The 15,669-nt window shown below is 39.9% G+C and overlaps 1 protein-coding gene across 1 annotated transcript; it reads left to right on the top strand.

Moving 5' to 3' along the window:
• The first annotated feature begins 3,359 nt into the window (after positions 1-3,359).
• On the top strand, positions 3,360-14,645 carry LOC138223338 (signaling threshold-regulating transmembrane adapter 1-like). The gene is made up of 6 exons (XM_069179655.1): positions 3,360-3,675; positions 5,915-6,031; positions 6,656-6,692; positions 7,133-7,200; positions 8,089-8,153; positions 11,390-14,645. The coding sequence occupies exons 1-6, from the start codon at positions 3,624-3,626 to the stop codon at positions 11,630-11,632; spliced, it is 582 nt and encodes a 193-aa protein (XP_069035756.1). The 5' UTR covers positions 3,360-3,623; the 3' UTR covers positions 11,633-14,645.
• Positions 14,646-15,669: the final 1,024 nt, after the last annotated feature.

Here is a 15,669-nt window from a genome sequence, read left to right as displayed (position 1 = left end):
ACGACACAAGATGTGAAATGTTATATTGCATTCAAATACATTGCGCCCGTTCAACAGTATTTTATTGATGCAAAAAATCTCAACCAGATGTCTCTCGAGGGATTAAAATACAAGAACATAGAAATGTTACAAAGACCAGTTTAGTTGTCACCTTTAGTTCCTTAAATGCGTTTTTTTAAACGCAGGGAGTCGCTTCCAGACCCCAATAATCTTCACTGCATAGAATCGTCTCCACTGTTCTACCATGAATGGTCCTAAACTTAATTTCCCCTTGCATCGCACTCTGATCTTGATCTTGAAGAGGTCCCCAGAGACTTTGTCAGTGCAGTCATCTCAGGTACAAACTATCCAGGGTTGTATTCTCTTATGCCAAGATGGGTTCTGGCTCCCCCATGACCTTTATTTGAAATAAAGCAGTTAGAAAATGGATGGATGTTATGGAATTTGCAACCCTACCTAGATTTATATTGTCTGCTCTTATGTCAAGTCTCTAGATTGCACCAGATCCACGCTTACTGAAAAAATATGATGAGCACAAATCCTAAAATTAGACCCATAAAATAATGCTTTTCTATTAATGTATTTGCCTTGCACATTTAGTCAAAGCAATTTCCAGTTGTACCCATTTACAGGTTTTGGTATTTTGGGGGAGCAATATGAGTACACTGCCTTGGTAAAGCAGCATCCTAAACAGGATTTTTAAACTCATAACCTTCCAACTCCAAACCCAGAGACCTCATCACTACTCCATACTGCCCACCTTAACTAGATCTTTTTCCACATGAATGCATGACTTTGGATTTCCAGTCTCAGCCAGAGGGTTTGTCTTTTGAGCGGCTCTACGTGTGCTGTGTGTCTTAGCTATCCACCGCTGCAGTTACTTACTCAAAGAGATCTAACTGGTTAAGAAGGCAAATTCTGCCTCTTTGAAATCCATGGTGACTTTCTGCTGTCTCCTTGCTTTCATTTAGATGATCGTCTAATTAGGACCCTCTATTTTCCCCCATTGCTTTAGATGGATATGAGGCAGTTTTTGGCCTGTTGTTCCTTGGTTTGATTTTGTCAACCCAGGCACTTTAAATAAATATGCACAGTACATACACACTGCTGAGCAGAACTCCAGTTTTTCTTCTTTATGCAGAAACACAATTCTACGGTCATATCCTACTATTCTATTGCCTATTTGTTTTTAGTTAAAAGGGCTTTTACTAAAGCTTTAGTTTTAAAGATACATGCAGAACAACAAATAAGGTTAATGACAAAGGTCACCTGCTAATGAGTCAATTAGATTTGAATGGTAAATTTGATGGATGAGCTACAGTAGGACAACATTTCATATTGGCTGCTCATGTATAATTTATCCGGAGTTGCTCTGATCGACTTTTTTAAAGATTCTGATCAATGTGAGTTAAAGACTGCTAAAGCCTGTTTCCTTCCTGCCCAAACTGCCTTAATAATGGGCAAGGTTATAACAGTGGAAAACATGAAAAAATTAGCAATTGCTTATGTTCTCCTGATGTAGAGTATCTTCTGATCGTGTCTAAGATATCTAAGACCTTTGCAAAGCAGTGAAGATTTACAGTTTTTTAAAGATAATTGTAAATACTATTATATGGGAGTACTCCAGCCCATAAAGGTTAATTGAATAAATGAATAGGTAAATCATACATACAAATATTTATTAATAATAATGAATTAATTCGGTCAAATTCCCTCAATGATACCTAATTCACAATGAACTTGGGTCTTCCTGTAGTTTCTTTCAATTGGAACATGAAGTAGCAGGCTTATAAAAGGAAAAAGATCTCATTCACCACTGGTACTTTACCCTTCATCGTACTCTCCATATGGTAAAGAAAAAAAAACTAAATGGCCTCAGTTGTCATGACTTTAAAATCCATGTAAATCTATATCTTAAATAGATACATTTTCAGCTACATCACAAGTATTCCCTAAATATATGGTATGTCAGTACTAGAGAACGTATTGTGTTTTATTATGCCTTGTTTTTTCAAACATCCAGAACATCAATAAGTTTGAAGTCAATTTATGAGATGTTGGTATATATATGGTACAATATTTTTAAGGCAAAACATTTCCACAGATGTGAACCATCCCAGTCTGGGTAAGAAGGTGTGCTCCTCCACTTATTTCTTTGTAGTCATGGCTCACAAACTGTTGGACATCGAGCAGACAGGGAGAAGACTTTCAGTGTATCAATGACTGTGTGCTTTATTCTGCCACAGGGCTCTTTCTGTATGGTACACTTTTCAGCTCTTGTCCTGTAAGACCGGTGTGTCAGCTGGGCTTGATTGCTGTTTCAGATGAAAGAGGTCATCAGATCAGTGCTTGATCAAATTGATTGCCAGCTGGGTCACTGGAAGCCGGTTGGGAAAAAATCAAGTGGCCAACGGCCTTCAAGACTTCAAGGGGTGAGAATCAGTGTTGTACGAGTTCTTATGTTCAAACTGCAGTAAAGAGAGAGAGAGAGTCTCTTATCCCCAAGGGGGGGAAAGTTGTTTTATAGCAGCGGTGTTGGTGTACAGACAGACAGAAAAAAAACCACGATAACAACAACACGCATACATATTTACATAGAAAATCAAGTATTAAGTAACAATATGGCTACAGGTATGAATGAGAACTTAAATCTGTTGGTTTTGGAGTTAGTTTTGTTGCGTTCTGATGGAAGTAACTGGAAATGATAAAACAAGGGGTGTGAAGGATCGTCGCAGATGGATTTTGCTTTACGTAAAACACGTGTACAATGGATGGAGGAGAGGGCTGGAAGATCAGCACCAACAACCTTCTGACATATTTTCATGAGGCTGCCCAGTTTGTTCTTGCCTCTCAGATTCAGGTTGCCAAACCAGCAGATCAGGGTAAAAGTTAGAATAGATTCAAGTAAGGACCGATGGAACAAAATCAACAATGAATCATCAATGCAGAACAGTATTGGCTTTGAAATTTAGCTTGGAGTTCAGAACAGTCCCCAGGTACCTTTACTGTTCTACCAGCTCCCCTGAATCTCCGATGTAGGTTAAGGTAGGAGTATGGGGGTTTTCCTGAAAGAAAGACAGAAATCGTCTCCGTAAAATAAAATGTAATCTATTCATGATGAGAATGCTGCCTACTTACTGTACAAGCAAGTGTATAACAAATGAAAGTTTTACAAAAATACGCTGTAGTAAGTAGTGTACTGTACATGCCAGAAATGGGCCAACGACATTTCTCTGGTGCTGTTTCAGCATGAAGCCAGCGTGGCATGCTGATTCTGTCTTCTCTCTCTTTGTCTCTGTCTCTTCTTCTCTGTGTTCATAGGAAGGGGTGCGGTTTGCAGCTCAGTATCTTGCTATGCTTTTGCACAGCAGTAGTTGTAGAGTGTGCATCCTGCTCTGAAAAACCCTAAAATATCCCCTGCAGCTGCTGGAGTCTCTTTCATTCTGGGGCCTGAAGTCACAGCAGAGAAGAGAGAGGCATCTCAAGCTCTATTATTTCAACAGCAGCACAGAAACAGAGAGAACAAAGCCTGACCTTTCCAAATGTGCAACACAGGTATGCAGGAATAAGTAAACCAACAGTTCTCTCCTCAGCGCTGGATCCGAGACGATCGAAGCTCTGAAATGGGGAACATGGGTTTGCCTGGCTGCAGGTCCAACTGCACCGAAATAAGTGGTGAGTCTCATTCTTCATTCGCCTTCAAACCAAATCCATCTTTCGTTACCCTTGGAGATGTACATTAATGCCAGCCAGCCAGTTCGTCCGCGAGTATCTACGTAACCCAGTGCACCAGTTAGAGTTTCCCCAGCTGATAGTTGACATGTTTTTAAATGTCAGATTTTGCTCAAATCCTGCTCTTCCAAATTGCTTCTCCAATTGCTTATCAGCCATCCCCAGCAAATAGTTGCGTCCTAGTTCAGATTTGAGATTAATTCTCGCAGGAAGACATTAGAATATTAATTTTGATTTAAAAAAAAATCTGAAAACATAATTAAGATTGTATTTTTTTAGTAGATTAATAGCTCATTCCATCTCTTGGCTTGGGTTCCTGCACTTTGAATACACCATCTGAAGAAATTAACTCACTTCACAGTGTGATTGCTATTAAATCAGTCTCATTTAAAGATTGTCAAGTCAAAGACAAAATCAGTCTCATTGTTGTAACTATTTTAAATATCGTAATGTATATAATGTAATATCGTACAATTCGAGAGCATGTTTTGACGGTCTGAAGCTGCTTGCATGACACCATCTTTGAAGAAACTAAGGGTTTGATCACTATTTCAGATGAAAGCGGTCATCAGATTAGTGCTTCGTCAAATTCGAGTTGGGTCACTGGAAGTCCTTCAGGACTGGAGTGAGAATCAGCTTTGCCTGAGTACTCATGTTCAAACTCCCGTAAAGAAAGACAGAAATCTTCTCAATACAGTAAAAAGCAAAGTATTCACAATGAAAATGCTGTTTGACTATTTTGCTAGTAATTGAATAACACATTTTATAAAAAGACTTTTTAAGTAAATAGTGTGGGTGCCAGAGAAGGCCCAATGACATTTCTCTAGTGCATGTTTGAGATCTCCTTCATGAAGAGGGTGTTGTATTTGACACAGGTTCTACTGCACTAGGGAGGATTCCAAGGTAATTAAAACAGATCGACACATTATGTGCTGTGGCTGTTTCTGGATTTCTAAAGAGGGGTGGATATTTGCAATTTTACAGAAGATGAGAGTCCTGACAGGGAACTACAAAAGCAAAGAAACACACAGCAGCAGAAAAGCCTGAAAGTTAAGTAGCTGATTCTCAGCACGGTCGCGTTCCAGATTTCAAACGAAAACAAAAAGCCGGAGAAGTGTGTCTCCGGATGTGCGTACGCTTCTCTAAAGGTGGGGGAGTGAGTGCTGTATGTCTCCCTGCTGGTTTGAATCGGCAGGTGTGAATGTAAGCCATTGGATGCTGGAACATGGAGAGGCACTGACATTACAAAAGGATTATTTTGGAGCACATAGTGTATCCTAATGGGAGAGAAAAACCCACACAATGCAGATGACTAATTTCTGTGACAGAATTTTCACAATAAATATTTAAAGAAGAGCTTTAATAATTATCTTGTCTAAACGATTGCTCTGACGTATTGCCATGATATTAATCAATCCTGAAGAGACAAGGCTCAGCAAATTTTATACAGTGAAAAAAGCTTTAGCGAATGATTTATAAACATTTAAGCATGTCTGTCATAAAGGGTTTATAAACATTTTAAACTTAATAGTGTGTTCACAGAAAGGCTTTCATAATGTCTTTCCAGATGGTCTGTAAAACTGCTTAAATGAACAAATCAACTGTTTTAGTAGCAAAGATGAAATTCTAAGATATGTTTGGCAATTAATACTTCAGGGATAGATTACCACGGCAACAGTGTGGAGAAGTTGTTAAAGCTCTACACTTTTAACTGGAAGATTGTGCATTTAATTCCCTAGTTGAAACACTACTCACACTGTTATTGAGCCCTTGAGCAAGGTAGTTCACTCAGATCGGTCCAATAACATGCCATTATACAGTATAAATGGGTACCTGAAAATCTGAGGCAGCATTTCAGTCAGTAAGTTTTAAACAAGCAAAAGTTTCAACTCCTTTATCTTTACTCTAATTGCTGTTGTTGCTTTGCTTTTCCTCCCTACACTGTCCTTGAATAAAAGCCTCAGTCAGGCTAATTAACGATGATTAAACCTTCCTGACTGTGGACCTGCAGTTCCAGGGCTGACCTTACCTGCTGCAGACTATTATACTGTACCTCTCTCCTATGTTTTAACTCATCTGCCTGTCTCTAATCTGCTGCACACAGTCTTATCTGATCTCTGAGACTGGCTCTTCTCCACACCATGTCCCCATGACCTCCAGCTTTCTGTAATTGGACTCGCAGGTCTTGGGAGCCTCCGGGGGACCTACCAGCTGTGGATCTTGGTTGCAGTGATTGCCGCTGTGTTCATATTGTCCTTGTGCTGGAACGTTCTTTGCTGTATCTCTCAGTACAGTGCAGGTAGGAGCACACAAGCAAAGCATTGTCTTTTAATGGGTCAACATTCCCATGTGATTGGAGATTAGTTTCTAACTTTTCAGCTGTCTTAAAAATCCACAATTTATCAAGTAATGCCATCAGGATTAAATGGGGAGTAAATGAGCAATTAATTAATAGAAACCTCATATTAGCAGCAGATGCACAAAATGCTTAAACTCAAACACCTTACTTTCAATTTCATTAAAATACAGGAGCGTTTGAGCATAACATCTGTCTGTGTAAATCTTATCAAAATAAGGTAACAAACACCTGCTGCTTTTATGTAAGACCAAATCTCATAAAACCTGAAATTGCTCACAGTGGTGTACAATAGAAGTCTTGTTTCTGTCCTTATTATAAAAGGTTTATTAACAGTTTATTAAAGGTAACTTGGACTGTCAAGTTCTCTTCTGTTATAACACAGTACATCACTTGCAGTATCCTATTTTATGCACATTAACACATTGACAAAATATTTAGTTGATTTAATTACTGTTTCAGCCAAAATCATTCTAATGAACACAGAGTGTAGATCATTTACACTTGAAGAACTTGTGAAAGTAATGAGGCTAATGTTTACAACAGCACTTTCCTCTGTTTTGTCAGATGGAGGAAAAAAGTTTCTGCCTCGTTTTCGGAGAAGGTGGGTATCTTTTGCTTGAATGCAGTATATATACTTGTAATATTTTTTCTTAGCCATTCCATTTTAAAACCTTACTAATTACTTCCTGGACTAACATTTTGTCAACAAGCACATGCTTGTATTATCCCAGTCTGGCTGAGACACTTTGAGCCAGTGTCAGAGATGCTGCAATAGCATCTGTTGCCTAATCTCTAAACAGAAGCACCTCCTAAATCAATGACATTTTGTATTACAAGTGAATCCAATTCAGTGATTAAAATCACAACACAGAAAGTATCTATGCAAATACATTGACATTAAAACATTTTTGAGATTCTGAGGGTGAAGGAAAATGTGGCAAACTTTGATGACACTTTAGTGATGATACAGAATTAATTTTCAAAGTAGATAATGTGTCTCTTTGTGCTCTTTTCCCCTTGGGATGGCTTCTGGTGTTCCAGTTTCAGTCTGAAGCTGAAGGACATGGAAGACAACCCCATCTACGGCAATATCAACTACACCCAGAGCCGTGAGTGCATTTATCACGTGTATTCTTGTCTGCTGTGTTCTTGTTTTGTCTGCTGTGCACAGGCATTGGAGAACCACCCAACTGACCAAAACATCTTCCAGAGGTCTGGACACCACTGGCAATATCATAGATTAGGAGGAAAAAAGTTACTCTGGAACCAAAAAAAAGAATATTTTAGAAAAATGTTTCTAAAGAATAATCCATAAAACAGGAATTTGTAGTCTGCTTCTTAGAGAACCTCAATAAGTATCAAAGTAGAAGAGACTTAGCTGTTATAAAATCAGATAGAACCCCAATCGTAAGTCTCTGCTGTAAGGCTTCTGTTTTCAGAAAGCTATTTGTACTAAAACATATGTTGGTCAAAATGTGTCTTTTTTATAGTCTTCTATGCGCATTACCTTGACACTTAATTTACGACATTAAACTAAGCAGGAGTTTTGTATGTGGCACATAACACCCACCACATATCTTATTATAGTGGAAAGCACTACAGTACATGAGAAAGGACTGTTATGTGTGATCCTGACACAATAGCAGCTTGTAGCAGACACCAGCAAGGCCAAACCCCAAAGCTTGCAGCTACGGATAAGTAGGTAGTTTGGCTTAAAACTGGAAAATAAGGAACACCACTAGAAAAGGTCCAGTCTCACCTCTAGTAACTGGCAGCTCAAAGGCTAGAAAATATTAACTGCTTTCACACCATCACAGTTTGCCAGCACCTACACAGGTTTAGGTCTGCAAATGTTGTTCAGATTAAAATGCTTGGCCTGGCTTTGTCATTCTACATTTAACCTTGCTTAATCTTTTCTTCATTAAAATACAAGCAGTTTTAAAATGCAAAAAGTTGAATATCAGGGCTGTTAACTTGTCATCACTGTATATTGACAGGAGTTGACCCTCAGCTTAACTCATCTGATATGAACAATAGTCAGACACTCAAAGGCCTCGCACAGGTGAGATGGAGCTCTCTTTCACCTTCTTTCTTGTCTTTCCTGTATCTGTTTTGGCAATTTACAGAGACTGTCCTCACCGAAGCCTCGCTGTCTAGTTATTATTTCAGTCCTAACTGAGTCCTGGTTGAGGCAATCTGTCGGTGCACAATCAGGCTATGGAAACACGGTAACATTCACCTGCCAGCTACATCACACAATGATGTCAGGAAGCTGCTGATGCACTGTGGTGTTTGACTCCCAGGCAGGAAGGTTGAGATACTGGAAAAGATCAAGTAAAGGGAGGAGATCCTTTTCTGTAGGGTTACTCTGTGGACTGAACAATACATTCAGACTTTAGTGCTGCTTACCCCAGTGAAAAGGTATCCACCACTGTGTAGTCCCAGTCCTTGCAAAGCACCTGTTAACATGTTTCTATGAACATTTCTGCAATGCTCTGCAAAGGTTGCCTGCATTGTCTGTGGTTTTCTTAAGTGTGTTACCCCCACACACGACTTCCAATCTTTACATCCATCTCTCACTGTCTTTCCTTATCTCTCTTGTGCTTTACTGTTATGACTGCAGTCATAGTTGTATCAGTGCTAGTATTATTGTGCAATGCTCGCAAGGATAAATTGTGATCCTTTACAGTAATTGATAGTTTGTCTCACTCTCCTTCCTGCTTGTTGGGACTTTGTCAGAATGACTGTGAGTCCCTACCATGTCTCTCTCTGTTGTCCTTGTCCTGTCCAGTCTTTCTCGCAGTAATTCTCTCACACTGTCTTGTTCCATGGTTTGTTTTCACACTGATTTTCACTCCAAGCATCAGCTGTTGTGTTCTGTATAGTTATTTCTTTTGGCTCCCTACCTACAGTAGCTCAAAGGAAGCTGCTCATGTCATGTGGAATCTCTTCCTAGAAAATTTAGATCGAGTAAATCTTAGATTACCCACTTCTAAAAACTGGGAACACTTGTAAGTTACTGATCTATTGATTTGCATTATGCTTAATCAGTGACTAACAATTATTTTTTCAAATAATTACTTCATTGTTCACAAACAGACTTTCCTAAGTCATTAATTGTGATTTGAAGGTAAACTATAAAACCTGATGGACAGGGTTTCTCCTCCAGAAAGTATTGGAGACCCATGATCTACAAGAATCATCAGCAGTCATTTCTGATTGTTGTTTCCAGTGCTATCTTAGGCATTACACCTAATAGGAGCAAGGCGAATATTTGTAGCACACTTTATAATTTTCACAAAAAATATGAGGGATGAGACTGGCATTAGTTATGCCAATGAACAAATATTTTGAATCCCTCTCTGTTGTACAGCACTATTATACACACCAGCATTGTGAAGTAGTGTGCTTCACTGAAACACTCTTAAAAGTCAGCATATGTTCATGTGTGAGCCTCTCCATTTAGTTCTTTTCTTGTTTTCAAGGGCATTAGTTTAGTGGTTTTTACGTGAGTTTATTTATATATTTATATTTATATTTTTAAAATATATTTGTGAATTTTCTAGTTTTTAAACTGATTGGTTAAGTTAGTACCCTGGCCACATCCTTTCATAGTAGCAGGGGATTGATTTTTAACTCTCTTCTTTGGTTCATGAACAATGTCATGAAAATGTTTTTTCTGGTTCGAGAAGTCATTTTTTTCTCCAATGAAAAAAACCCCGAATAAGATGTGTCTGTTAAAGATCCAACTTTGGGAACAGTTCCTTGATGTTTAAATGATCACTGTTATCACATCATTCAGAGCAGATGGATACAGATATTGTATTTGTACACCCAGACACCCTTGTTCTTTTCTTTTCTTCCCCTGTTTCTTCAGCCTCTATAGACTTTTCCGTCTCCCCTGTGCTTCCTCTTACACTAAGCTTCGTTTCCTGTCTGTGCCCTCGTTCTCTGCTGAACAGTGAGCAACATAAGCCAGTGAAAATCAACCACAGAGCTGCTCAGCAGGTCTCTCTCACTCAAGTCCTTCTGTAGCTCAGGATATAACCTTTATCACCCTTCATATTTATAACTGTAGGCAAAGCTTCCCCCTTGTCCAAAACAACAAAAACAAAGAGGCAATCAAAATATGACTTTGCTCCCAAGATTAGATATTAATAGGGTCATTGCTTTAAAATTCATGTATAATAGAAATTTTCATTTGTCTTCCTCCCCCTGACCTTGTATTGGATAAAGTGGTTAGAAAATGGCTGGCTGGGTAAGATTTGTTGACCTTTTTTCACCTCACAAATTCGGTCAAGGGCACCCTGCAATCGGTGCCTTGTGGGAAGATGGCTAAGGTGCCGTGAGGGCAGGTGGTGCTGTCACGAACCACATTCCTGCGAGCACCTCTCACCGCCAACACCCAGCCACTAATTAATCAATCGTCATTCCTCTCACTCTTCTCTATTTATACCCTCTCACTCCACTCAGTCCCCACTCACTATTGAGAAGTACTCTTCGGCTTTCTCTGGTGCGCGCTTCTACTTTCGACCTGACTTTAGATACCCGACCTAGTTCTAGTTTTTCAACTTTGATTTTTGCCTTTTGCCTTTGAATTTGGTTGCTCATCGGTTCTAGTCATCCTCACGCTCAGCGCCGCATAGGGTCCAACCTGGTGCTCCTAACGCCATCGCCGACAGACTAGTGAGCCAAAATAATGGACCCCGCGGGCTCACTATTCCGTCAGAGATGGCGTTAGGAAAAAGAAAAAGACACAAAAAAGACTAAAATACCAAAAAATACACCCAACACCCAGGGCTGCAGTGAGGTAGCGGCAAGGAACAGGAAAAGCACTGAAATGCACAAAAGTAGAGAAAAAAGAAAACTGGCATAAAGAAACTACGAGGTAGCAAACGCACAGTAGCAAGGACGAGTCAAGGACGAAGGAAGTGTTTAAGGAAAATGGAACTGATAGAAAAATAATACTTAAATAATAGACTAATTGGCTGCACACTGTGAAAGTCTGCCTGAGGGTGTTCTTACAGGGCTGGGAGGAGTGCTGTCATCCGTGTGTATGTGGAACCTATCACCTGCGCTCGCTCGGGCTAGTAGTGGAGACTGGACTCAAACCCACGACTTACAGAAAGATTCCCGACACTGTCTGGTGTGATTTCTGCACCCAGGTGGCCATGAAGTGTTAAATCTTGTGACCCGCCAAAGGGTTCACCTTCCTGGATGAAGCTTCGGTCTTTTACTCTCACAAAGAGAGCACAGGCAAAGACATCTGCTTGTGTCTGATTTCTTTTGTTCTCTCAGGGCCGTGCTGGTCGACAGGACTGTTACGCCAATCTGCAGCTGAAGGCTCCCAAGCCCTCCTCCGGCCGAAGTTCCCCACAGATCCAGTATTCAGATGTGGTGACTCTGCCGCGAGTCACAGGGGCTGTGGAGATGGTGCCGGAGACAGACACGGCCTCCCTGCACTCTGACCTGTACGCCTCTGTAGAGTCCGAGAGGAACAAAGCCCTGGGTGTCAACAAAGATTATGCCAACCGCCTCTGAGCATCTAAGTTCATGTACAGGGGAAACAGGCCCCTCAAGCAGCTCAATAAGACCACCAGCAACTTAATTACTCACTGTCCAAAGACACTCTTCAGTTCAGACAGTCCAAAATCATTTGACCATTTTCCTGGGCTCTAGGTCACAAGAAAAACTTAGGAAAAGGAGAAGAGTGCCAGTGAAAATCCAAATGGATTGGTCTGAAACTCAAATGTGTCCTGGCTGAGAGCATCTCAGATGTACTGCACTGCACAAGACCTTTGGAATAAACTGCCACACATATTTGTTCGTCAATGATAAAAATAAACCCCAGCAAAAGAAAGCCCTGCACCTTTCCATTAAAACAAGGACCATATACAGTTTAAAGGAAAGAGTCTGAAGAGCCAAATATAAACTTTCTATACCTAAGAAAACCAGAAGTTAAATTTATGGCAGCTGTCTGTGGGCTCAGAACTACAGTAGAGTCAACACCACACCATTACGTCCTTATTGCAAAGGCGCTTTATTATCAACTGCTGACTTGAGTATGTAGGTGTTTTACCAACCAAATCTTCATACCTCCTGGCCACTCAACAATTAACTCCCTGGGGACATTGGGGAATACCTTTGACACCACTGAAGACTGAATCATGGAGATTGAGGTTCCTCAGTCGCATCTTAGGTGAGCTCCTTTGCGTCTTTGTGCTTCATCCTTTGGCTGAGAAACAGCAGTTCTGGATGCATACTTCTGCACCAAACAGTATCAGATTCACAATGGGTTTTTTTGTATGAAACGTACCACCTACAGACTGTGGCTGGGAATCAACCCATAGATTATATCAAATGTGTCGGAAATGATGCAAAATCATTCTGAACATTAGTTTGCAATTCTAGTGTTTGGGGCATAAAAGGAAATCAACTTTTGTTTATGGAAGCTAAAAAGAAAATAAACAAAGCTATGAAAAGGACATCCTGGGAACTGTCACCCTCCTCTGATGGGGAAACTTTCGGATTTGCGTCCTTTCCCACCTGCTCCAGGACAAGCTCACGGGTTTTCAGAATCTAGCTGGTGGAATTCGTCTGGGGTTTTCTGGAGTAACAGAGCATTGCGTCTCACTGAATCCCTGCTACACAGTTCCAGAACCAGAGTGGGCTGTCATTCGGTCCGTTCTAGTGGTACAGTCCTTGTTGGGAGTACATGGGACAAGATGTGAAACAGCAGTGGTGACAGGACTTATAAAAGTAAACAAATCCATCTCCTGCATGTTACTGTACATATCATAATGTCTTGCACTTATTATTTCATTTAATGAGCACAGAACGGCTGTGCGGGCCTTCTCTCACAACTTCAGCTGGTCCCAAGAAAGGTGGTACAATGCAATTTGAAAATGCTTTGAATGTTTTAAATGGCCTGCAGCTATTTTACCATCTATGCTCTCCTCCCCAGAAGGTCCCCTCCATTCATGCCAGCTATGAAAATTATAGCTTCATTACGATCATTTCTTCTCATCTGCAACCTATACGCAACAGTGCAGTAGGAATTAACATACTAAACAAGGGGAAACTTTCTGTGATCTTTGGAGAAAACAAAATATTATTTTGGAAACTATGCCATTTTGATTCCCATGCCAACACTGCAGTAGAGGAATTATTATAATTATTATACTTAGAAATTTGCAACTCTTTTCCTCATGTACAGTATGCCTCTCATTTTCGTACATTCCAAGTGGACTGCCATTTCCATTCAAGAAACATGGAGATCCTAACCAACTGACCCTCCAATGTATCTCTACTACGAGTGATTATGCATTCAAAAGCTCAGCAGAATGTTACAGTAGATGCAGTATCACCTGTCAAGGATGAATGTAGAAAACTGCAGCGGACAGATATTCTCTATTAAACTAATATCTGTCAGTTCCAGTTCGTGGGGTTCTCAGTTCCTGAGAGTCATGCCCCACCCAATTAAAATAATTAACTAATGGCTGGACAGCTGATGGCTCTTTGAATTCTATCTATGAACTAATAAAAAAAGGCTTTCCGAATGTGATCATCAGAACCTAAACCGTCTTTTAATTCCAGGCAAGATCTTCTGTTTGTTAAGAACAAAAAGCTTAATTCAACATGCAGTACAATTAGATAATGCGTTCACACCCTTTGGTGATTTTCAGCTCCTACAGAGTCTCGGATTTCAGGTTTCTTTCACAGATCTCAGAGTTCACTTCAAATTTTCGTCTGTCAAAAGAGGTCAAAATAAAATGTAGTTAATGGTTGGCTAAGTCAAGAGAAGAATTTTTCAAATGAGGGATAAGCTGCAATGAAAGCTGCAAGACACTGAGATTGCGTACGTCAGGTGTGAGAAGACCCCTGGGCAGAATGTCATCTATTTTACAGTCTTTCTTACTGGACCTTAGATATTAGTGGTTGTTCCAGTGATTCTTAAATAGTAGTATTACTGGTTCCAACTAATCTAAACTAGACCTCTATTTTGTGGCGAGAGTGCCACCAGCAGGAGTAAACAAAATTGGGTGAGTTTTGTGGCCATTGGGTGGCCATCGAAGGGGGGCACTACAAATGAGGGGTAAATTGCAAAACAGGATAAAAGAAATATAGAAGTCAGAGACCTTGGTAAAATTACAGTCTGACCTTGGCTGCCATTGGGACTTGGATTCCATGATGTTTATTAGGACTTTTCAAGGCATCAAGCTGGCAGTCAATCGTTACTCACACAGGTGGGTAGCTGCGTCAGCATGCGTAGGCTGCAAAGGAACAAGTAATATGTTTATTCCATGCTGAAAAAAAGAAGAAAGAGAACACAACGTTTCGGCCGTGGAGCGTTCGGTTACTCACACAGGCCCACTCCCTGCTGAGGGAATGTCGCAGAGTCACCCCGAACCTGCTCACAGAGAGGAGGTTTACTTACATAACTAAGTACATGTCTTTGTTAGCTCTCGTTGTTTCTTCAATGCCTTTATTTTTAAGATCTTGCTTTTTTTTTAATGCTGTATGTTACCTTTTTCATTAAAATGCATTAACTGGTTGCATGTGTCTGGGTGATTCGTGTTATATCTTAGTGGTTTGGTTAGTACTAGATGTGGTACAGAACTGTGGTTCCATTGTTTTTTTATAGCTTATTAAACAAAAACACTCTGTGCGCTTGTTTTGGTGCAAGAAAGATGTATGAAAGTACTTGCCAGTTTTCTTAACTACTTTATGAAAGTAAATAATATTTACATCTCTGAACAAATTAAAAATTGAAAGGTATAAAATGGAATTGCGCCATCCCAAATATATTACAGGCAATATATGAAAGAATGCAAAGCGTGTTTTCCTAAATAATACCTCACGGTATCAAAGTACAAAATTGCTAAAAGTTCGGAATTACAAGCACTTTTTGAATTATTTACTGTACGTGAGCCTGGTACTGTTGTCTTCAAGCTTCTCAATCAGCTACTGTACCAAAACACAAAAAGAGAGAAGAAATAATGCAATGGTGAAGTGCTTGTATTTATTATAATTCATATCTGGAATGTACTCAGTTGCATTATTGACAAGTTATTTATATGAATATCATCAACAGAAACGTTTATTAACCTTCTCTCCCCCGCTAAACGCTTATGCGTTAGTACGTTTACGCTTATTTGATCAATGTGAGTTTATTTACGTACGTAAAATATCGATTCGAAGTAAGCAAAACAGGAAATTACCGCGTTTTAAAAAGGTCATGATTGTACATCATTTTCTATTTGGTCAATTACGACATTTGGTCGCAAAGTTATTTGTGTTACCGAATTTGCATTAGCCTCAATGACATGCCTAAAGAGGGAAATCACAGATCTATAAGCCATCAACTCTCTCAGCAAGGAAGTGCCTCACAATTTGCAGTCTGTACTTATACTTTGCATTTTCGAACTTCGAAAGAACGAAGAAGTGCACTGTCAGCAAGTAACCACAGAGTGTCGGTGTTGACAAACTATAGCACAATGCAGTTGCATGAAATTCATGCATTACACCACAAACCAGGTGAAGGTATTGCGGTAGATAATCTATGCAAACGACGTAGT

This window comes from Lepisosteus oculatus, chromosome 16 (genome assembly GCF_040954835.1).
Source record: "Lepisosteus oculatus isolate fLepOcu1 chromosome 16, fLepOcu1.hap2, whole genome shotgun sequence".
Lineage (NCBI taxonomy): Eukaryota > Metazoa > Chordata > Actinopteri > Semionotiformes > Lepisosteidae > Lepisosteus > Lepisosteus oculatus.
This window is presented reverse-complemented; position numbering and strand designations above follow the sequence as displayed.